The sequence below is a fragment of the Kogia breviceps genome, chromosome 11 (assembly GCF_026419965.1).
Source record: "Kogia breviceps isolate mKogBre1 chromosome 11, mKogBre1 haplotype 1, whole genome shotgun sequence".
NCBI classification, from domain to species: Eukaryota; Metazoa; Chordata; class Mammalia; order Artiodactyla; family Physeteridae; genus Kogia; species Kogia breviceps.
Genome location: NC_081320.1, coordinates 52,190,129 through 52,214,523, shown reverse-complemented (window position 1 = coordinate 52,214,523; position 24,395 = coordinate 52,190,129). Strand labels below are relative to the sequence as shown.

General features: G+C 41.6%; 1 protein-coding gene across 2 annotated transcripts in view; it reads left to right on the top strand.

Annotated features, from left to right (window-relative positions):
- LOC131765564 (activator of 90 kDa heat shock protein ATPase homolog 2) overlaps positions 1-24,395 on the top strand; it is a 29,853-nt gene that overhangs the window by 414 nt on the left and 5,044 nt on the right. For both annotated transcript variants that reach the window (XM_059079281.2, XM_059079280.2), the window contains exons 2-3: positions 986-1,176; positions 23,724-23,809. In XM_059079281.2, coding sequence (XP_058935264.1) covers positions 986-1,176; positions 23,724-23,809 — 277 coding nt within the window. The remainder of the gene's footprint in view (positions 1-985; positions 1,177-23,723; positions 23,810-24,395) is intronic.

Sequence of the window (24,395 nt, the reverse complement as noted above, 5' to 3'; positions counted from 1 at the left end):
AGGTGCAGATGCTCGTGTTTAGCCTCAGGGCTTGCGGAGCCCTTGGAGCCTGGAGACCCGGGGTCTTATCTGCACCGGCTCTGGGACTTCACTTTCCTCCTTTTGAAAGTTGAGTTGGGTCCCAGGAATAGAAGTCATTCGTGACTTACCGCTTCAGCTTTGGAAGTCTGTGACCTTAGAAGCTCTCCCCGCGCCGCCCCTCCCCCCCAGCCCCTTGAAGTTTGGGGGAGTTAAAATGGAGGTAGAAAGTGTGTGTGTGTGTGTTACGTATGTATTGAAAGAACAGGAATTTGGATCTCAACTCCACATCTAACTTGATGAGTTTCTGGTGAGCCCTGCCTTCTAGGAGTTCTAACTAGTTACCCATCTTTTTTCTATCTCATCTGGAGCTTGGGCTGATTTTTGCCCCTAGCTCTTCAGTCAGAGCTTCAGGAAGTGATGTTATCTACTCTGTTCCTCTGAGGGCTGTGCTACCTCAAGGCCATCAAGGTGATGCTGAGGCAGGTCCAGAGCAGAGCAAAGCCTTAGCCTGTGAGGGCATCCTTTCCTGGGGGAGTCCTGGCTTGGGGTTGCGAAGAGCTGACCTCTCCTTTCCCAGCCTTGTCACCAGGGACACTTCATGGACTTCTCTCTGCTCATTTCCACCCCTTAAAATGGGACCATTGTTTGGGAAGATTGTATGAGATAATATCTATGTGAAAACACTTGATAATTTGTCTTATTACGGTAAAAGTTATTTCAGTTATAATTACCTTTTCATGTGGCCCAGGCTTTGCCCTTCCATTTCCACCAGGTGAGATTTCGAGACCTCCTTTCCCCCAAATAAACCAGTGTTTTTAAGACAGAATACCACCTAACAGCTGCTTGAGAGGAATTGGGCTGATCTGGACTGGGCCAGGGCATTATCCTGATTCCCCAGGGTGGGCGTGTGGTCACCAGTGGGGGCTTCCATTCACAGCTCTGCAATTCTTCTGGCCCTCGGCAGGACAGAGCGGGATGCCACCAGCTGGTCCAAGGGGAAGCTCCGCGAGCTCCTGGTGGGCATTGCTGTGGAGAATGAGGCTGGCCTTTGCGAGATCAGTGAGCTGAAGCAGGTGGAAGGCGAGGCTTCCTGCAGCAGCCGCAAAGGAAAGCTGATTTTCTTCTATGAGTGGAACATCAAACTGGGCTGGAAAGGTAACAGGGTCCTCCAGGTACAGGTGGGGCTGGGGGCTGTGTTGGGGCAGAGTTGGTTGATTCATTAGTCATTCATTCAACAGATATATTTAGAACTCCTGCTATGGGACCCTGAATTGGTGTTTGGAGTTCTGGAACCCTTACTGCACGTGGAGTTCCTTGTCCAACCAGCTGTGGGCTTCCCTTTCTCCCAGCACTCAGAGCTCCTTAGGGCTCTTAGCTGTCAGCTGGACTCAATCTGCCAGGCATTTGTGAGCACTAGCGTTTCCTGGAGCTGCTGTCTGGAGCATTCTTCCCCTTGATAGGTGCCTGCTGGCTCCTTCAGCTCTTTCAGGTTTGCATCCTGAGTAAAGCCATCTGTCTCCATTCTCTAACAGTTTCAGATCCCTTCCTTGTACTGTTTCCCATCCCTGCTTTATTTCTCCCCCAAACACTGATATTTGGCACACTACATATAGTTACATTATTATTGTTCTGGATTCTCCTTTCCTCCCCATTCATCAGGGCAGAGATTTTTTAAAATATCAGCTTTATTGAGATACAATTCACATACCATACAGTTCGCCCATTTAACGTGTACAATTCCCTGGTTTTCAGTATATTCAGAGTTGTGCAGCCATCACTACAGTCAGTTATAGAACATTTTCATCTCTCCCCCAAAACCATGTACCTGTTAGCAGTCACTCCCCCAGTCCTTGTAATCTCTAATCTAATTTCTGTCTCCATGGATTTGCCTGTTCTGGACATTTCATATGAATGGTATCACACAGTATGTGGTCTTTTGTGAGTAGCTTCTTTCACTTGACATAATGTTTTCAAGGTTCATCTGTCTTGTAGCATGTTTCATTCTTTTTCATTGTTGACTAATGTTCTGTTGTATAGATGTAGCACATATTTTGTTTATCTGTTCATCAGTTGATAGACATTTTGGTTGTTTTCATTCTTTGTGTCTTTGGGTTAGGGATTGATTGGTTTTGTTTCCAGATCACTGTCTGAAACGTTGTGTTTGTTTGTTTGTTTGTTTTGCGGTACTCGGGCCTCTCACTGTTGTAACCTCTCCCGTTGCGGAGCACAGGCTCCGGAAGCACAGGCTCAGCGGCCATGGCTCACAGGCCCAGCTGCTTCACGGCATGTGGGATCTTCCCGGACCGGGGCATGAAGCCGTTTCCCCTGCATCGGCAGGCGGACTCTCAACCACTGCGCCACCAGGGAAGCCCCGTGTTTGTTGAATGAATGAATTTCTCCCGTGGTGCCTGGCTCCTTGCTGGGTGGACAGTCTACACTCAATAAATATTTGTTGAAATAACCATGGATATGAAGACAAAGGAAAAGGAGGAGAGAGGGCAAGATCTGGTTCTGGAGGATGGTGCTGTGTCTGGGCCTCAGCTTGTGTCAGCTCCTTTCTTGAGGCTTTGGGTTAGAGAGCTGCCTGGTGAGCTGTCCTTGGGCCTCTGTCCTAGTGGCTGTCTTGCTAACTGGAGCCAGGCCAGAGCCCAGGGAATGTTCAGCGAGCATCAAAAGCAGTCCCACTTGTGCCTTGAAACCTTCTGGCTGGGGGTTTGCTCTCGGTTGCTCCCTCAGTGGCTGCTCTTGGCTGGATCATAGCAGGGTCTGGCTCCTTACACATCCAGCTCCCCAAGGCAGGGGCTCTGAGGTCCCCAAGGAAACTCATGGTCTTGTGTCTCTTCCATCTCCCTTAGCTCAAAGCAGCAACCAGCTCCTTTGTAGGGTAAGACCCAGCAACTCCCAGGCAGCAGCCAGAGGGCAGACGGAACAGGGCTTCCCTGACCCCGTGTGTTTTCTCCTCTAGTAGTTAGTCCTAGAGGTTGCTAGTGGGACCCGCTGGGGAGGAGACCATACTCCTGTCTTCCTTTTTTTAAAAAAAAAAAAATTTAAATTTTAATTATATTAAATTTAGCTTTCTCAGATTTATTGAGATATAATTGATTTATAACATTGTATGAGTGAAAGGTATACAGCATGATGATTCGATATATGTATATATTGCAAAATGATTTCCACAATATGGTTAGTTAAAATATCCATCACCTCATAGAGTTACAATTTTTTTGTGTGTATGTTGAGAACTTTTAAGATCTGCTCTCTTAGCAATTTTCAAGTGTATAATACTGTATTGCTTACCCAGCTGTACATTACATCCTCAGAACTTACTCATCATATAAGTGGAAGTTATATGTGCCCTTTGTGTCTTTTGACCACCTTCACCACCCTTCCCTCTACTACCTTGCAACCACCAGTCTACATTCTGTTTCTGTGAGTTTTTTTTTTTTTTTTTTGATTACACATATAAATGAGATCATACACTATTTGGTTTTCTCTGACTTATTTCACTCAGTATAATGCCCTCAAGGTTCATCCATGTTGTCACAAATGGCAAGATTTCCCTTCTTTTTTGTGGCTGAATAATATTCCATTGTGTAAATATGCCACATTCTCTTTATTCATTCATCCATCGATGGACATCCATCGATGGACACTTAGGTTGTTTCCATGTCTTGGCTACCATAAATAATACTGTATTGAATATAGGGGTGAAAATAGTGATTCCATTTCCTTTGGCTATATATCCAGAAGTGGAATTGCTACATCATGTGGTAATTCTATTTTTAATTTTTTGAGGAACCTCTATACAGTTTTCCATAATGGCTGCACCAATTTACATTCCCACCAATAGTGCATGAGGGTTCCCTTTTCTCCACATCCTCGCCAACACTTGTTATCTCTTTTTGATAGTAGCCATTCTAACGGGGGTGCAGTGTTATCTCTTTATGGTTTTGATTTACATTTCCCTGATGATTAGTGATGTTGGACACCTTTTCAGGTACCTGTTGGGCATTTGAATATTTTCTTTGCATAAATGTCTATTCAGTTCCTTTGCCCATCTTTTTAATGGTATTATTATTATTCTTTTTTGCTATTGAGTTGTATGATTCCTTACATATTTTGGATATTAACTCATCAGATATGGTTTACAAATATTTTCTCCTTTTCTGTAGGTTGCCTTTTCATTTTGTTGATTGTTTCTTTTACTGTGCGGAAGCTTTTTAGTTTGAGTAGTCCCTAGACCAACATCAAGGAGCTTTTTCCCTGTTTTTTTCCCTAGGAGCTTTATGGATTCAGGTCTTATATTTAAGTTTTTAATCCATTTAAGTTAATTTTTGTGTATAGTGTATATTTTGTGTATAGTGTAAGATTCATTTTCATTCTTTTGCATGTGAATATCCAGTTTTCCCAGCACCATTTATTGAAGGTAGTATCTTTTACCCATGGAGTATTTTTGTTTCCCTTGTCATATATTAATTGACCATATATGCATGGGTTTATTTCTGGGCTCTTGATTCTGTTCCATTGGTACATGTCTTTTTTTTATGCCAGTACCATACTGTTTTGATCATTCTTGCTTGGTAGTAAAGTTTGAAATCAGGAATTGTGATGCCTCCAGCTTTGTTCTTCTTTCTTGGGATTGCTTTGGCTATCAGAGTGTTTTGTGGTTCCATGTGAATTTTAGGATTGTTTTTTCTACTTCTGTAAAAAAAAATGCCACTGGAATCTTGGTAGAGATTGCATTGAATGTATAGATGCCTTTGTGTAGTATGGACATTTAAAAAATTTATTTATTTATTTTATGCAGTGGGTTCTTACTAGTTATCTATTTTATACATATTAGTGTATATATGTCAATCCCAATCTCCCAAGTAGTATGGACATTTTAACAATATTAATTATTCCAAGACATGACCATGGGATGTCTTTCATCAGTGTCTTATAGTTTCCCATCTACAGATCTTTTACCTCCTAGGTCAAATTTATTCCTAAGCATATACCATTTTTGCTGCTATTGTAAATGGGATGTTTTCTTTATTTCTTTCTCAGATAGTTCATTGTTAGTGTATTGAAAAGCAACTGATTTTTGTATGTTGATTTTCTATCCTGAAACTTTACTGAATTTATTTATTAGTTCTAACAGTCTCTTGGATTTTTTTGTATATATGATCATGTGCTATGCAAATAGAGGTAATTTTACCTTTTCCTTTCCAATTTGGATGCTTTTTTTTTTTTGCGGTACCCGGGCCTCTCACTGTTGTGGCCTCTCCTATTGTGGAACACAGGCTCTGGACGTGCAGGCTCAGCAGCCATGGCTCAGGGGCCTCGGTGCTTCACGGCATGTGAGATCTTCCCGTACCGGGGCACGAAGCCATGTTCCCTGCATCGGCAGGCGGACTCTCAACCACTGCGCCACTAGGGACGCCCTGGATGCCTTTTATTTCTTTTTCTTGCTTGATTGCTCTGGCTAGAACTTCCAATACTGTGTTGAATGGGAGTGGTGAGAGTGGGTATCCTTATCTTGTTCCTGTTATTAGAGGAAAAGCTTCCAACATTCCACTGTTGAGTACGATGTCAGCTGTGGGGTTGTCATATATATCGCCTTTATTATGTTGAGATATGTTTGTATTATACCCACTTTGTTGGGAGTTTTTTTTATCAGTGGATCTTGAATTTTCTCAAATGCTTTTTCTGCATGAATTGAGATGATCATATTATCTTTATTTTTCATTGTATTAATGTGATGCATCACATTTGACTTGGGTATTAAACCATCCTTGCATCCCAGGGATTAATCCCACTTGATCATAGTATTTGATCCTTTTAATGTGCTGTTGAATTCAATTTGCCAGTATTATGTTGAGAATTTTTGCATCTATATTTATCAGGTATTTTGTCTGTAATTTTTTCTTTTTCTTTTTTTTTTTGGCCACACTGTGTGGCATGTGGATCTTAGTTCCCTGACCAGGGATCAAACCTGGGCCTCCTGCAGTGGAAGTGCAGAGTCTTAACCACTGGACAGCTGAGTAACCCTGTAATTTTTTCTTGTAGTGTCCTTAACTGGCTTTGGTATCCTGGTAATGCTGGCCTCTTAAAATGAGTCTGGGAATGTTCTCTCTCTTCAGTTTTTGGGAAGAGTCTGAAAAGGATTGATGTTAATTCTTTAAATGTTTGGTAGAATTCCCCAGTGAAATCATCTGATTCCAGGCTTTTATTTGTTGGGAGTTTTTTTGATTACTGATTCAGTTTCCTTAATCATAATTGGTCTGTTCAGACTTTCTAGTCCTTAATTATTCAGGCTTGGTAGGTGATATGTTTCTAGGAATTTATCCATTTCTTTTAGGTTGTCCAGTTTTAATAGCATAAAATTGTTAACAGTAGTTGCTTATTATCCTTTGTATTTGTGTGGTATCAGTTGTAATTTCTCCTCTTTCATTTTTAATTTTATTTATTTGGGTCCTGTTTTTTTCCCTTGGTTAGTCTAGCTAAAGTTTTGTCAATATTGGTTTTCTTTTTTTTTACATCTTTATTGGAGTATAATTGCTTAACAGTGGTGTGTTAGTTTCTGCTTTATAACAAAGTGGATCAGTTATACATATACATATGTTCTCATATCTCTTCCCTCTTGCATCTCCCTCCCTCCCACCCCCCCATCCCACCCCTCTAGGTGGTCACAAAGAACCCACAAAGCACCGAGCTGATCTCGCTGTGCTATGTGGCTGCTTCCCACTAGCTATCTATTTTACGTTTGGTAGTGTATATATATCCATGCCACTCTCTCACTTTGTCCCAGCTTACCCTTCCCCCTCCCTGTGTCCTCAAGTCCATTCTCTAGTAGGTCTGTGTCTTTATTCCCGTCTTATCCCTAGGTTCTTTATGACATTTTTTTTTCTTAGATTCCATATATATGTGTTAGCATACGGTATTTGTCTTTCTCTTTCTGACTTACTTCGCTCTGTACAACAGACTCTAGATCCATCCATCTCACTACAAATAACTCAATTTTGTTTCTTTTTATGGATGAGTAATAATATTCCATTGTATATATGTGCCACATCTTCTTTATCCATTCATCCGATGATGGACACTTAGGTTACTTCCATCTCCTGGCTATTGTAAATAGAGCTACAGTGAACATTTTTTTTTTTTTTTTTTTTTTTTTTTTTGCGGTACACGGGCCTCTCGCCGCTGCGGCCCCCTCCGTCGCGGAGCACAGGCTCCGGACGCGCAGGCCCAGAGGCCATGGCTCACGGGCCCAGCCGCTCCGCAGCACACGGGATCCTCCCGGACTGGGGCACGAACCCCCGCGCCCCGCATCGGCAGGCGGACTCCCAACCACTGCGCCACCAGGGAAGCCCTGCAGTGAACATTTTGGTACATGACTCTTTTTGAATTATGGTTTTCTCAGGGTATATGCCCAGCAGTGGGATTGCTGGGTCATATGGTAGTTCTATTTGTAGTTTTTTAAGAAACCTCCATACTGTTCTCCATAGTGGCTGTACCAATTCACATTCCCACCAGCAGTGAAAGAGTATTCCCTTTTCACCACACCCTCTCCAGCATTTATTGTTTCTAGATTTTTTTGATGATGGCCATTCTGACCAGTGTGAGATGATATCTCATTGTAGTTTTGATTTGCATTTCTCTAATGATTAATGATGTTGAGCATTCTTTATGTGTTTGTTGGCAATCTGTATATTTTCTTTGGAGAAATGTCTGTTTAGGTCTTCTAACCATTTTTGGATTGGGTTGTTTGTTTTTTTGTTATTGAGCTGCATGAGTTGCTTATAAATTTTGGAGATTAATCCTTTGTCAGTTGCTTCATTTGCAACTATTTTCTCCCATTCTGAGGGTTATCTTTTGGTCTTATTTATGGTTTCCTTTGCCATGCAAAAGCTTTTAAGTTTCATTAGGTCCCATTTGTTTATTTTTGTTTTTATTTCCATTTCTTTAGGAGGTGAGTCAAAAAGGATCTTGCTGTGATTTATGTCATAGAGTGTTCTGCCTATGTTTTCCTCTAAGAGTTTGATAGTGTCTGGCCTTACATGTAGGTCGTTAATCCATTTTGAGCTTATTTTTGTGTATGGTGTTAGGGAGTATCTAATCTCATACTTTTACATGTACCTGTCCAGTTTTCCCAGCACCACTTATTGAAGAGGTTGTCTTTTCTCCACTGTACGTTTCTGCCTCCTTTATCAAAGATAAGGTGGCCGTATGTGTGTGGGTTTATCTCTGGGCTTTCTATCCTGTTCCATTGATCTATATTTCTGTTTTTGTGCCAGTACCATACTGTCTTGATTACTGTAGCCTTGTAGTAGAGTCTGAAGTCAGCGAGCCTAATTCCTCCAGCTCCATTTTTCGTTCTCAATACTGCTTTGGCTATTCGGGGTCTTTTGTGTTTCCATACAAATTGTGAAATTTTTTGTTCTAGTTCTGTGAAAAATGCCATTGGTAGTTTGATAGGGATTGCGTTGAATCTGTAGATTGTTTTGGGTAGTAGAGTTATTTTCATAGTGTTGATTCTTCCAATCTAAGAACATGGTATATCTCTCCATCTATTTGTATCATCTTTAATTTCTTTCATCAGTGTCTTAAAGTTTTCTGAATACAGGTCTTTTGTCTCCTTAGATAGGTTTATTCCTAGGTATTTTATTCTTTTTGTTGCAGTGGTAAATGGGAGTGTTTTCTTAATTCCACTTTCAGATTTTTCATCATTAGTATGTAGGAATGCCAGAGATTTCTGTGCATTAATTTTGTATCCTGCAACTTTACCAAATTCATTGATTAGCTCTAGTAGTTTTCTGGTAGCATCTTTAGGATTCTCTATGTATACTATCATGTCATCTGCAAACAGTGACAGCTTTACTTCTTCTTTTCCAATTTGGATTCCTTTTATTTCTTTTTCTTCTCTGATTGCTGTGGCAAAACTTCCAAAACTATGTTGAATAAGAGTGGTGAGAGTGGGCAACCTTGTCTTGTTCCTGATCTTAGTGGAAATGGTTTCAGTTTTTCACCATTGAGAACGATGCTAGCTGTGGGTTTGTCATATATGGCCTTTATTATGTTGAGGAAAGTTCCCTCTATGCCTACTTTCTGCAGGGTTTTTATCATAAATGGGTGTTGAATTTTGTCAAAAGCTTTCTCTGCATCTGTTGAGATGATCATATGGTTTTTCTCCTTCAATTTGTTAATATGGTGTATCATGTTGATTGATTTGCATATATTGAAGAATCCTTTCATTCCTGGAATAAACCCCACTTGATCATGGTGTATGATCCTTCTAATGTGCTGTTGGATTCTTATTGCTAGTATTTTGTTGAGGATTTTTGCATCTATGTTCATCAGTGATATTGGCCTGTAGTTTTCTTTCTTTGTGACATCTTTGTCTGGTTTTGGTATCAGGGTGATGGTGGCCTCGTAGAATGAGTTTGGGAGTGTTCCTCTGCAATTGTTTGAAAGAGTTTGAGAAGGATAGGTGTTAGCTCTTCTCTAAATGTTTGATAGAATTCACCTGTGAAGCCATCTGGTCCTGGACTTTTGTTTGGTGGAAGATTTTTAATCACAGTTTCAATTTCATTACTTGTGATTGGTCTGTTCATATTTTCTGTTTCTTCCTGATTCAGTCTTGGAAGGTTATACCTTTCTAAGAATTTGTCCATTTCTTCCAGGTTGTCCATTTTACTGGCATAGAGTTGGTTGTAGTAATCTCTTAGGTTGTCTCTTTGTATTTCTGCGGTGTCTGTTGTAACTTCCCCTTTTTCATTTCTACTTTTATTGATTGGAGTCCTCTCCCTCTTTTTCTTGATGAGTCTGGGTAAGGGTTTATCAATTTTGTTTATCTTCTCAAAGAACCAGCTTTGAGAAGTTTTATTGATCTTTGCTATTGTTTTCTTCGTTTCTATTTCATTTATTTCTGCTCTGATCTTTATGATTTCTTTCCTTCTACTAACTTTGGGTTTTGTTTGTTCTTCTTTCTCTAGTCCCTTTAGGTGTAAGATTAGATTGTTTATTTGAGATTGTTCTTGTTTCTTGAGGTAGGCTTGTATTGCTATAAACTTCTCTCTTAGAACTGCATCCCATAGGTTTTGGATCATTGTGTTTTCATTGTCATTTGTGTCTAGGTATCTTTTGATTTTCTCTTTGATTTCTTCAGTGATCACTTCGTTATTAAGTAGTGTATTGTTTAGCCTTCATGTGTTGGTATCTTTTACAGATCTTTTCCTGTAATTGATACCTGGTCTCATAGTGTTGTGTTCGGAAAAGATACTTGATACGATTTCAATTTTCTTAAATTTACCAAGCCTTGATTTGTGACCCAAGATATGATCTATCCTGGAGAATGTTCCATGAGCACTTGTGAAATGTGTATTCTGTTGTTTTTGGATGGAGTGTCCTATAAATCTCAAGTCCATCTTGTTTAATGTATCATTTTTTTTTTTTTTTTTTTTTTTTTTTTTTTTTTTTTGCGGTATGCGGGCCTCTCACTGTTGTGGCCTCTCCCGTTGCGGAGCACAGGCTCCGGACGCACAGGCCCAGCGGCCATGGCTCACGGGCTTAGCTGCTCCGCGGCATGTGGGATCTTCCCGGACCAGGGCACGAACCCGTGTCTCCTGCATTGGCAGGCGGATTCTCAACCACTGCGCCACCAGGGAAGCCCTAATGTATCATTTAAAGCTTGTGTTTCCTTATTTATTTTCATTTTGGATGATCTGTCCATTGGTGCAAGTGGGGTGTTAAAGTCCCCTACTATGAATGTGTTACTGTCAGTTTCCCCTTTTATGACTGTTAGTACTTGCCTTATGTATTGAGTTGCTCCTATGTTGGGTGCATAAATATTTACAATTGTTATATTTTCTTCATGGATCGATCCCTTGATCATTATGTAGTGTCCTTCTTTGTCTCTTGTAATAGTCTTTATTTTTAAGTGTATTTTGTCTGATATGAGAATTGCTACTCTAGGTTTCTTTTGATTTCCATTGGCATTGAATATCTTTTTCCATCCCCTCACTTTCAGTGTGTATGTGTCCCTAGGTCTGAAGTGGGTCTCTTGTAGACAGCATATATATGAGTCTTGTTTTTGTATCCATTCAGCCAGTTTGTGTCTTTTGGTGGGGGCATTTAATCCATTTACATTTAAGGTAATTATCAATATGTATGTTCCTATTCCCATTTTCTTAATTGTTTTGGGTTTGTTATTGTAGGTCTTTTCCTTCTTTTGTGTTTCTTGCCCAGAGAAGTTCCTTTAACATTTGTTTTAAAGCTGGTTTGGTGGTGCTGAACTCTCTCAGCTTTTCCTTGTCTGTAAAGGTTTTAATTTCTCCATCAAATCTGAATGAGATCCTTGCTGGGTAGAGTAATCTTGGTTGTAGGTTTTTCTTCTTCATCACTTTAAGTATGTCCTGCCACTCCCTTCTGGCTTGCAGAGTTTCTGCTGAAAGATCAACTGTTAACCTTATGGGGATTCCCTTGTGTGTTATTTGATGTTTTTCCCTTGCTGCTTTTAATGTTTTCTTTGTATTTAATTTTTGATGGTTTGATTAATATGTGTCTTGGCATATTTCTCCTTGGATTTATCCTGTATGGGACTCTCTGTGCTTCCTGGACTTGATTAACTATTTCTTTTCCCATATTAGGGATGTTTTCAACTATAATCTCTTCAGATATTTTTTCAGTGCCTTTCTTTTTCTCTTCATCTTCTGGGACCCCTATAATTTGAATGTTGGTGCGTTTAATGTTGTCCCAGAGGTCTCTTAGACTGTCCTCAGTTCTTTTCATTCTTTTTTCTTTATTCTGCTCTGCAGTAGTTATTTCCACTCTTTTACCGTCCAGGTCACTTGTCTGTTCTTCTGCCTCAGTTATTCTGCTATTGATCCCTTCTAGAGTATTTTTAATTTCACTTATTGTGTTGTTCATCATTGCTTATTTCCTCTTTAGTTCTTCTAGGTCCTTGTTAAATGTTTCTTGCATTTTCTCTATTCTATTTCCAAGATTTTGGATCATCTTTACTATCATTATTCTGACTTCTTCTTCAGGTAGACTGCCTATTTCCTCTTCATTTGTTAGGTCTGGTAGGTTTTTACCTTGCTCCTTCATCTGCTGTGTGTTTTTCTGTCTTCTCAATTTGCTTGTCTTACTGTTTTGGGGGTCTACTTTTTCTAGGCTGCAAGTTCTTAGTTCCCATTGTTTTTGGTGTTTGCCCCCAGTGGCTAAGGTTGGTTCAGTGGGTTGTGTAGGCTTCCTGGTGGAGGGGACTAGTGCCTGTGTTCTGCTGGATGAGGCTGGATCTTGTCTTTCTGGTAGACAGGTCCACGTCAGGTGGTGTGTTTGGGGTGTCTGTGGCCTTATTATGATTTTAGGCAGCCTCTCTGCTAATGGGTGGGGTTGTGTTCCTGTCTTACTAGTTGTTTGGCATAGGGTGTCCAGCACTGTAGCTTGCTGGTCGTTGAGTGAAGCTGGGTGTTGGTGTTGAGATGGAGATCTCTGGGAGATTTTCGCCGTTTGATATTACATGGAGCTGTGAGGTCTCTTGTGGACCAGTGTCCTGAACCTGGTTCTCCCACCTCAGAGGCACAGCACTGACTCCTGGCTGGAGCACCAAGAGCCTTTCATCCACACAGCTCAGAATAAATGGGAGAAAAAGTAGAAAGAGAGAGGATAAAATAAAATGAGGTTATTAAAATAAAAAATAATTATTAAGAAAAAAAATTTTTTTAAGTAAAAAAAACCAAAAAACGGACGGATAGAACCCTAGGACAAGTGGTGAAAGCAAAGCTATACAGACAAAATCTCACACAGAAGCATACACATACATTGTCACAAAAAGAGGAAAAGGGGAAAAAATAATATATCTTGCTCTCAAAGTCCACCTCCTCAATTTGGGATGATTCGTTGTCTATTCAGGTATTCTACCAATGAAGGTACATCAAGTTGATTGTGGAGCTTTAATCAGCTGCTTCTGAGGCTGCCGGGAGAAATTTCCCTTCCTCTTCTTTGTTCGCACAGCTCCCGGGGTTCAGCTTTGGATTTGGCCCTGCCTCTGTGTGTAGGTCACCGGAGGGCATCTGTTCTTCGCTCAGACAGGACGGGGTTAAAGGAGCCGCTGGTTTGGGGGCTCTGGCTCACTCAGGCTGGGGAGAGGGAGGGGCATGGGTGTGGGGCGAGCTTGCTGCGGCAGAGGCCGGCGTGACGTTGCACCAGCCTGAGGCAGGCCGTGTGTTCTCCCAGGGAAGTTGTCCCTGGATCACGGGACCATGGCAGTGGTGGGCTGCAGAAGCTCCCAGGAAGGGAGGTGTGGAGAGTGACCTGTGCTCGCATACAGGCTTGTTGGTGGCGGCAGCAGCGGCCTTAGCGTCTCATGCCCGTCTCTGGGGTCCTCTCTGATAGCTGCGGCTCGCGCCCATCTCTGGAGCTCCTTTAAGCAGCGCTCTTAATCCCCTCTCCTCGTGCACCAGAAAACAAAAAGACAAGAAAAAGTCTCTTGCTTCTTCAGCAGGTCCAGACTTTTTCCCCGGACTCCCTCCCGGCTAGCCATGGTGCACTAACCCCTTCAGGTTATGTTCATGCTGCCAGTCCTCTCCCTGCGATCCCAGATCCCACCGAAGCCTGAGCCTCAACTTCCAGCCCCTGCCCGCCCCAGTGGGTGAGCAGACAAGCCTTTCGGGCTGGGGAGTGTCGGTCTGCACTGATCCTCTGTGCGGGAATCTCTCTGCTTTGCCCTCCACACCCCTGTTGCTGCGCTCTCCTCCGTGGCTCCAAAGCTTCCCCCCTCCACCACCTGCAGTCTCCGCCTGCGAAGGGGCTTCCTAGTGTGTAGAAACCTTCTCTCCTTCACAGCTCCCTCCCACTGGTGCAGGTTCCGTCTCTATTCTTTTGTCTCTGTTTATTCTTTTTTCTTTTGCCCTACGCAGGTACGTGGGGAGTTTCTTACCTTTTGGGAGGTCTGAGGTCTTCTGCCAGCATTCAGTGGGTGTTCTGTAGGAGTTGTTCCACGTGTAGATGTATTTCTGATGTATCTGTGGGGAGGAAGGTGATCTCTGCGTCTTACTCTTCCGCCATCTTCCCTGACCGTCGTCAATATTGTTTATCTTTTCAAAGAACCAGCTCTTGTTTTATTAATCTTTTCTATTGTTTTCCTATTCTGTTTTGTTTATTTTATTTATTTTTTTGGCTGCATTGGGTCTTCATTGCTGCGCACGGGCTTTTCTCTAGTTGCAGTGAGCGGGGGCTACTCTTCGTTGTGGTGCACAGGCTTCTCATTGTGGTGGCTTCTCTTGTTGTGGGGCATGGGCTCTAGGCGCATGGGTTTCAGAAGTTGTGGCACACGGGCTCAGTAGTTGTGGATCGCGGACTCTACAGCACAGGCTCCGTAGTTGTGGCAAATGGGCTTAGTTGCTCCACAGCATGTGGTATCTTCCCAGACCAGGGATCGAACCCGTGTCCCCTGCATTGGCAGACAGATTCTTAACCACTGCACCACCAGGTAAGTCCCATGTTTCATTCATTTTTGCTCTAATCTTTATCCCTTTTTAAAATTGAGGTATAATAGACATATAACATTATATTCACTTTGCGTTATAATGATTGTATATTTGTACACATCAAGAAATGGTGACCACAATACGTCTAGTTAACATTCATCACCATACAGTTACAAGATTTTCTTTTTTCTTGTGATTAGAATTTTTAAGGTTTACTTTCTTTCAAATATACCATATAGTATTATTATAGTTACCATACTGTGTATTACATCCCCATGACTTATTTTTTATAACTGGAAATTTGTACTTTTGACCACTTTCACCTGCTTTACCCATTCCACCACCCCGTCTCTGGCAACCACTAATCTGTTCTCTGTATCTATGACTTTGGATTTTTTTTTTTAAACTGCTGTGTCCGTGCACCTTCTTTTTTTTTAATTAATTAATTTTTGGCTGCATTGGGTCTTTCGTTGCTGCATGTGGGCTTTCTCTAGTTGTGGCGAGTGGGGGCTACTGTTCGTTGTGGTGCGTGGGCTTCTCATTGCAGTGGCTTCTCTTTGTTGTGGAGCACTGGCTCTAGGTGCGCAGGCTTCAGGAGTAGTGGTGTGTGGGCTCAGTAATTGTGGCTCGTGGGCTCCAGAGTGCAGGCTCAGTGGTTGTGGTGCACGTGCTTAGTTGTTCCACAGCATGTGGGATCTTCCAGGACCAGGGCTCAAACCCATGTCCCCTGCGTTTACAGGCGGATTCTTAACCACTGCGCCACCAGGGAAGTCGACTTTGGTTTTTCATTTTATTTTTTTCTTTTAGATTCCACATATAAGTGAGATCAAATAGTATTTGTCTTTCTGACTTATTTTATTTAGCATAATGCCCTCAAGTTCCATCCAGGTTGCTACAATTGACAGGAGTTTTTTCCTTTTTATAGCTAAATAATATTCCATTGTGTGTATGTACTACATTTTCTTTATCTGTTCATCCACTGACAGACACTTGGGTTGCTTCCATGTCTTAGCTATTGTAAATAATGTTGCAGTGAACATGTGGTTGCATATATATTTTCAAATTAGTGTTATTGTTTCCTTTGGATATATACCCAGAACTGGAATTGCTGGATCGTATGGTAGTTCTATTTTTAACTTTTGGAGGAACCGTCATACTGTTTTCCATAGTGGTTGCACCAGTTTACATTCCTACCAGTAGTGCACAAGGGTTTCTTTTTCTCCACATCCTTGCCAACACTCATTATTTCTTCTGTTTTTAACACATTACTGACTGGGGGATTTTTGCAGAAACTAACGCCTGTGGCTGGCAATTTGTTATGTAAGTGAATATTGAAACACCTTCGTATGAGTAAATATCAACAACTTTTTTTTCACTTAATGTATTTATTTGAAACTTAGTACATGTCTTACTAAAGCATTCTATTATTTCATTAGAGTGTGATAGGCAGTAAAGCAGGCACCTCTGTGCAGGGGAAAGAACATCTATTACAAATATACTTTTCACTGTGCTTTCTCCTGGAAGAGCACATTCTACACTTTGTGGTGGCATTTTTTATTTGTCCTGTGGGTATTATTTCATATAGAATATGTTCTGTTATTTTACCTGATAGTCAACAAGGTGGATCTTTGTGGAGGGGCTCTTTTAGAAATGCCACAAGAAACACCAGGTGTGAGACTACCACTACATTCAGTGGACTGATCAGTTACCCATTCTCTAGCTACTGCTAACAAAAATTGCTTGTTAAGTCATTTTATTATGTGCATTAAGGCTACAATAAATTTTAAATGCATTGAATAAACTGTAATTACTCAAACAGAAACCCACTTTCTTATACCATTTTCGAGTTTTCTGGAGGATATTGAAGTTTGCCAGATATTGATCGATCGATGAACTCCTTTCATATATTTTTGTTGTGTTTTGTTTTGTTTTTGATGTGATTCTGTATTTTTAAAATATTTATTTGGCTGCACCAGGTTTTAGTTGTGGCTTGCCAGCTCCTTAGATGCGGCACCTGGGCTCAGTTGTGGCAGATGGGTTCCTTAGTTGTGGCTCCAGGGCTCCTTAGTTGCGGCATGCAAACTGTTAGTTGCAGCATGCATGTGGGATCTAGTTCCCTGACCAGGGATTGAACCTGGGCCCCCTGCATTGGGAGCACAGAGTCTTATCCACTGTACCACCAGGGAAGTCCCTCATATATGTATTATACTCTAATATACAAGTGGGCTTAGTTATCTGATGGCCAGTCCTCCTGTCTTCCCTTTCCTGTAGATGTTATGGAGGCATCATGAATAGTTGTCACCATGTGGACTAGCCTCTTGTCTTTCCATATAAGAAGAATCACTTCTCCCTTCCATAAGAATGTCATTTCTCCCCCTGTAGATTTTTAGATTTCTCCTTTAATTGGTTTGGTAGACCACAATTCTCTCTTACAGTCCCACAAACTCTGGTTTTATTTTTCAACAGTATTTCAGATGTGGACACACTGTTGTAATAATTGTCTTGGTACACATGGTGCTGTGAACCAAGATAAGGTTGTAGGACTGATAATATTGTTTCTTGAAGTTTCTTTCCTTCACCTGTGTAAATCTCAAGGTAGCATATATATCTAGTTTCACTTTCGCTAACCATCCTGACCAAAATTCCACATTTTGTAAGTTTTCTGGGATTATAGGTTTTGAATCTGAGTTGTCCTGTCCACTTTATCATTACCTCATCAAGTGATAGCTCTTGTTTGTGTACAGATCAATTGAAATTTTGGTAGCAAATAGTCCAAAAGAGTTTTAACTTTTGAAATTCTGTCTGTAGGAAGTGGAGTTTCTGAGTTACTAAAGTGAATGTCATTATTTGTTTGAACCTTATTCTCGTCAGAATCTTTGGAAAGACTGGTGTTTCAAGTAAGGGATCAGTCAACCAGTATTCTTTCCAGTGTGACTTTCTTATTTGTCCCATCAGAATTATTAATCCAAGAAACTTCTTCATGTCACTATTGGTTACATCAGTCCATTTTAAAGCCTTACCATACTCTTTATATGATTTTTCATTCTGTTGGTGATACAAGTTTGTTTGAGAAGTGACCAACTCAAAAAAGTTATTGCCAAAAAAAAAAAAAATTCTGTTATGTCACTAACACTTTGCGGGTTATTACATTCAGTAGTTACACCTGACACACCTGTAAAGTCTTCTAATTTTCATGAAATGTCTTCAGTCCACTCTTCTGTAGAAGCAAAGGGGCATTCTCCAGCACGGTGAGTTTCATTTTCACTTTCTGTGTCAGAATCAATCACTAAGGTTTTTTGTCTTTTTTGTTGGTCTAATATTCACATCATCTGAATCAACTGTATTCTGAAGAATTATCATCTTCTGAGACAGTAGTATATATGTTGCTTGGACAATCAGAGGAAGTATCTGCATAAAATTGACCAAAAAATTCTTCACTCAAAATTTCATGATGTGTCATTTTTGAAAATTTTATAGTACTAAACTTGCATTTATAATATACACAAGGTTGGAACAAAAACCTAACAGAGAAAATTGTGAATGTTAATGACAATCATAAGTTGATTAATGAACCCTTGATCAATTTTAAGCTCTAACAACTTTGCAAGGTGATGTTAATTGTATCACTCTCTAAAAATGTATTGATACGTCTCCGGTCAATAACGTTCAGGTAACAAAAGACATATTAATACATCTCTGGTCAGTAAGTTGTTAATAAAAGGCACTGTAACAGGTGTGAGGTGATATCACATTGTGCTTTTGATGTATAATTCCGTGATGTTGAGCACCATTTCATGTACCTGTTGGCCATTTGTATATCTTCTTTGGAAAAATGTCTCTTCAGATTTTCTGCCTATTTTCTAACCAGATTGTTTTTTGTTATTGAGTTTTATAAGTTCCTTATATATTTTGCATATTAACCCCTTATCATATACATAATTTACAAATATTTTTTCTCATTCAGTAGGTTGCCTTTTCATTTTGTTTGGTTTTCTTTGCAAAAGCTTTTTAGTTTTAGTCCCGCTTGTTTATATTTGCTTTTGGTGTTAAATCTAAAAATCATTGTCAAGACCGTTGTCAAGGAGCTTATCACCTATGCATTCTTCTAGGGCTTTTGTGGTTTCAGGTCTTAGGTTCAAGTCTTTAGATCACTTTGAGTTAATTTTTTGTGTGTGGTGTAAGATAGTAGTCCAGTATCATTGTTTTGCTTGTGGCTGCCAGTTTTCTCAACATCATTTATTGAGGAGACTGTCCTTTCCTCACTGTATATTCTTTGTGTGTGTGTGTGTGTGTGTGTGTGTGTGTGTGTGTGTGTGTGATACACAGACCTCTCACTGTTGTGGCCTCTCCTGTTGCGGAGCACAGGCTCCGAATGTAAACAGCCCTGTGTTTACATTTTTACTTGTAACAAGATATTTTTAGATTTTTCCTTTGATTTCTTTGAGCCATTAGTTGTTCAGGAGTATTTTAATTTCCATGTATTTGTGAACTTTCCAGCTTTCCTTCTGTTACTGATTTCTAGTTTCATACCATTTGTGGTTGGAAAAGATACTTATTATAATTTCCATCTTTTTGAATTTTTTGAGACCTGTTTTGTGGCCTAACTTATGATTTATCCTAGAAAATGTTCTGTGGGTGCTTGAGAAAAATGCGTAGTCTGTTGCTCTTTGATGGAATGTTCAGTATATGTTTGTTAGGTCTATTTCATGTATAATGTTGTTCAGACCTGATATTTCCCTATTGGTTTTCTGTCTGGATGATATATCCATTGTTGAGAGTAGGGCATTAAAGTCCCCAACTATTATTGTATTGCTGTTTATTTCTCCTTATAAGTTTTCTAAGTAATTGCTTTATATATTTAGGTGCTGCAGTATTAGGTGCATAAATATTTACAATTATTATATCTTGATGAATTGACACCTTTAGCATTATATAATGACTTTCTTTGTTTGTTTTGACCATTTTTAGCTTAAAGTCTTATTTGTCTAATGTAAGTATAGCTACTCCTGCTTTCGTTTGGTTAATATTTCCTTGAAGTATCTGTTTCCATCCCTCTACTCTCAGTTTATGTGTATCCTTAAAGCTAAAGTGAGTCTTGTAGGCAGCATGTCGTTGGATCTTGTTTTTTCTTCATCCAGTCAGGCATTCTGTGCCTTTTGATTGAAGAATTTAATCCATTTATATTTAAAGTAACTATTGATAGGTAAGGACTTACTATTGACATTTTTTTTTTTTTTTTTTTTTTTTTTTGTGGTACGCGGGCCTCTCACTGTCGTGGCCTCTCCCGTTGCGGAGCACAGGCTCCGGACGCGCAGCCCCAGCGGCCGTGGCTCACGGGCCCAGCCGCTCCGCGGCATGTGGGATCTTCCTGGACCGGGGCATGAACCCGTGACCCCTGCATCAGCAGGCGGATTCTCAACCACTGCGCCACCAGGGAAGCCCACTATTGACATTTCATTAATTCTTTCCTAACTGTTTTATAGATCCTAGGTTCTTTGCTTCCTCTCTTGCCAGCTCTTTAGTCATTTGCTGCCTTTTTGTGCTGGTATGCTTTGAGTCCTTTATCATAACCTTTTGTGGTTTTTCCTTTGTGTTTAACCTGAGATGTATATAAAATATATTTATAACACCCTATTTAAACTGATAACTTAAATTTGATAGCATACAGAAATTTATACTTCTTCCCCCCTCACATTTTAGGTTATTGATGTTACAATTTACATATTTTTACATTGTGTATCCAATAACAAATTCTCATTGTTATGGTTATTTTAAATTCATTTGTTTTTTAACTTTTAATGTAGAGTTGTAAGAGAATTACACACCACCATTGCAATATTAGATCGTCTGACTTTGTATATTTACTGTTACCAGTGAGTTTTACACATTCATATGTTTTTATGATGCTAACTAGCATCCTTTTATTTCAGCTTGAAGAATGTCCTTTAGCATTTCTTATAAGGCAGGTTTAGTGACATTGAGCCCCCTCAGGTTTTGTTTGTTTGGGAAAGTCTCTATCTCTCTTTTACTTCTGAAGGGTAGCTTTGCTGGGTATAGAATTCTTGGATGACATATTGTTTCTTTCAGTATTTTGAGTATATCATCCCACTGGCCTGTCAAGTTTCTGTTGAGAAATCCACCTGTAGCCTTATGAAGCTCCCTTGTATGTGAGGAGTCTCTTTTCTCTTGCTGCTTTCAAAATTCTTTCTGTTTTTGATTTTTGACAATTTAACTGTAATGTGTCTTGGTGCAGCCTTTTTTGAGTTCAACCTATTTGGGATTCCTTTGGGCCTTATGAATCTGGATGTCCATTTCTCTTCTCAGGTTTGGGGAGTTTTCAGCCATTATTGTTTTAAATAGACTTTCTGTCCCTTTCTTTCTCTTCTCCTTCTGGGACTTCCATAATGCATGTGTTATTTCATTTGATGGTATCACATGACATCCATATTGTTTCTTCACTCTTTTTCATTCTTTTTTCTTTTTTGTTTCTCTGACTGGACAATTTCAAATAACCCATCTTCTAGTTTACTAACTTTTCTTCTACTAGGTCAGGTTAGCTGTTGAAGCTTTCTATTGAATTCTTCAGTACAGTCATTGTATTCTTAGGTCCAGGAATTTTGCTGGCTTTGTTTTTTTTTTAATGATTTCTGTTTCTTTTTTGAACTTCTTTTGTTCATGCATTATTTTCCTAATTTCATTTAGTTGTCTGTGTGTTCTTATAGTTCACTAAATTCTTTAAGAGGTTTATTCTGAATTCCCGGTCATATAGTTCATACATCTCCATTTCTTTGGGTCAGTTGTTAGAGCTTTATTTGGTTCTTTTGGTGGTGTTATGTTTACCTGATTTTTCTTGAGCCTTGATTCCTTGCACTGGTATCTGTGTATACGTATAAGTAAGTGGTCTCTTCTTCCATGTTTTACAGGTTTGCTTTGGCAGGGAAAAACCTTCACCATTCAACTTGGGTTATTGGATGTGTCAACTAGTAGTGTCCATGGGCAGGCAGGGCTTGCTGTCAGCCTCTCCAGTTGAGTGTGCTCTGAGGTCAGGGTAGGGGATTACCAGTAGCTGGGCTTTGTGGTTGGGTGAGTCTGCTGGGCTCCATGTTTAAGCAGGGCTGCTGAGTGGGCTCCCTGACTGGGCAGGGTTGCTGGCTGTGCTCCATGGTTACGTGGGGCTGTTAGCTGGGCTCTGCAGTTACCCTTGGTTAGGCAGAGTCTGTGGAACACTGGCTGTGTTCCCTGGCAGGGTGGTGCCACTGGTTGGACTCTATGATTGGGCAGGTTTATGGACTGGGCTTTGCCATTGTTGCTGGTTAAGTGGGGTCTCAGGCTATGCTCCCTGACCAGGTGGTGCTGCTGGCTGGACTCTGTGTTCAGGCAGGGCTGCAGGCAGGGTTTCATGGTAGGACCTTGCCTCAGGCTGTGTTCTGTGACCAGGTGGGGATACAGATTGTGCTGAAGTTGGGCAGGTCTGCAGGCCTGGCTTCACCATCCATAGGGCACTGAGTATGCTCAGCTGTTGAACAAGGTTGCAGGCTGTGCTTTCTGGTCAGAAGGGGCTTCCAGCTATATCCCGCAGTTGGGGAGGCTAGAGACTGTTCTCTGTGAGATGGGGGTCTCTGCTGGGCTCTTTGTCTGGACAAGGCCACAAGCTGTGTTAAGCAATTGGGCAGGGCTGTAGGCTGGGTTCCGAGGCTGCTTAGGGTCACTGTTCAGGACCCTTGGTTATGCAGGGCCAGAGGCTATTGTTGGCTCCCTGCCCAAGCGGGGCTATTTGGATGGGCTCTGAGGCTGCCCACGTTCTCTGGTCAGGCTTCCTGGATGGGCAGGATGGGAAGCTACAGTCAGCAGTTGAGTGGAGCTATGAATTTGTAGGATGGTAGAATGGGCTCCACAGCTGGCTTTGGCCTGTTGCCTGGGGACCCAAATCAGGCAGAATTGCCAACTGAGCTCTGCTCATGCACTGCTGCAAGCAGGAACATGGCCCATCCAGATTTGAGCACTGGTTGCTGAAAGCCCTATCCCCGTTCTCCATCCCTATCTGATTCCCAGTGGTCTCCATGAGTCGAGACCCCAGTGACCCTCCCAGGAAGCATCCAACACTGCCGGGGAACCTGCATGTCCACCTTCTGCCCTCTTTCCCTGCTGGAAAAACTGCAGTGGGGCCCTCTCAGTGTGGTTCTGTGTAGGCCTGGCGCAGGGGCGGTTTGGTCAGAGTGTTAAGCCACTCCTCATAGCCTTCTTTTTTTTTTAAAATTAAAAAATATTCTTTTAAAATTTATTTATTTATTTATGGCTGTGTGGGGTCTTCATTTCTGTGTGAGGGCTTTCTCTAGTTGTGGCAAGTGGGGGCCACTCTTCATCGCGGTGCGTGGGCCTCTCACTATCACGGCCTCTCCCGTTGTGGAGCACAGGCTCCGGACGCGCAGGCTCAGCGGCCATGGCTCACGGGCCCAGCCGCTCCGCGGCATGTGGGATCTTCCTGGACCAGGGCACGAACCCGCGTCCCCTGCATCGGCAGGTGGATTCTCAACCACTGCGCCACCAGGGAAGCCCCTCATAGCCTTCTAATGCAGTCTTTTTCTGCCTCTGGTCCAGGAGAGTGTTCACCCTCACCTCTGGGTTTTGGGATTTTCACAGTGGTGTCTTGTCCATGGATAGCAGCTAGTTGGTCTTTTTGTGAGGGGGACTGAAGTGAGGAATAACCTATGTCACCATCTTGATGTCGTCACTGAAGTCAACACTCTGGTCTTGAAAGAAATCAGCTGCATAGAGTCCACACAAACTTCCCCAGGCCACGCCTCCCTCCCCTCACTTTCTGTGATCAGAACTCATTGTCCCTTTTTACCTTCCTGTCCCTTTTGTGACTCCTCTTCAAGACAGCCCTTTATCCTGCTTTGACTTGGTAAAGAATATTGGGGGATGAAAGAAAAAACATTGGTTAACAGAGCCGTTTACTCCAGTCCCGTGCTTCCACATGGCCCCTGATTGTGTGTGCACTTCACTTGCCAGGTTCTTACCCCGGCCTTCCTAGGGTGCTTACCTGTGATGTGGGCCAGGGGAGCAGAGTCAGTTTGGGCGCATGTGTGGTGGGCAAGGCTTGGCCTGCCTCATCCCCATGGTGGCGGTGCCCTGTGAGGAGGGTGGGCTGTTCAGTTAGGCAGGGCAGATTTACATAAATTGGCTGTTACTTTGTAATTGAGGAACGTATTTTGCTCATTTTAGGTATAATTAAAGAATCTGGTGTGAAGCACAAGGGGTTGATTGAAATACCCAACCTGTCTGAAGAAAATGAAGTAGATGACACTGAGGTGAGGTATCTGATGGAGTTTCTTTCTATTCTTTTTTTTTTTTTAATCAAGTTTCTGTTAGACATGTTGGGCATTTGAAAAACTGTTAATCAGACTGTGTGGTGCTTGTGCGGTAGTTTTGGTGAGCAGTGAGGGCTCGTTTGCCGAGGAGGATAGCTGTACCTGGGCGCAGCGTGGGGTGGGAGAGTGGTGCAGGAGGAAGAGCACGCTGGGGAAGCCCTCGACCCCCATGGACCGGGAGTCAGGCCCAGGCAGGTGACTGCACCCTCCATGGCCTCCTCATCTGTGACACTGAGTTAATTCACCTTTCAGATACACGTGACAGTGTACATATTGGAAAGTGCTCAGGTATTTTGCACAGCTTGGTGAATGGGATTTTGCTGCTTCTCCTCTGCATCATTGCTCTTTCCCTTCAATAGTGAAAATTCTCAGCTTTTCGCTGTGATCTCCCTTGGTTATACCAGGTTTTTTAGTAAATAAGTGCGTGTTGCTTTTGACTGGCTCTTCTGGTTGTCTTGGGAGATAGAGCCTGTGTAACTTCCATACTTGGTTTACAGTTAGTGCCCTCTTTCAGCCAAAAGCTTGG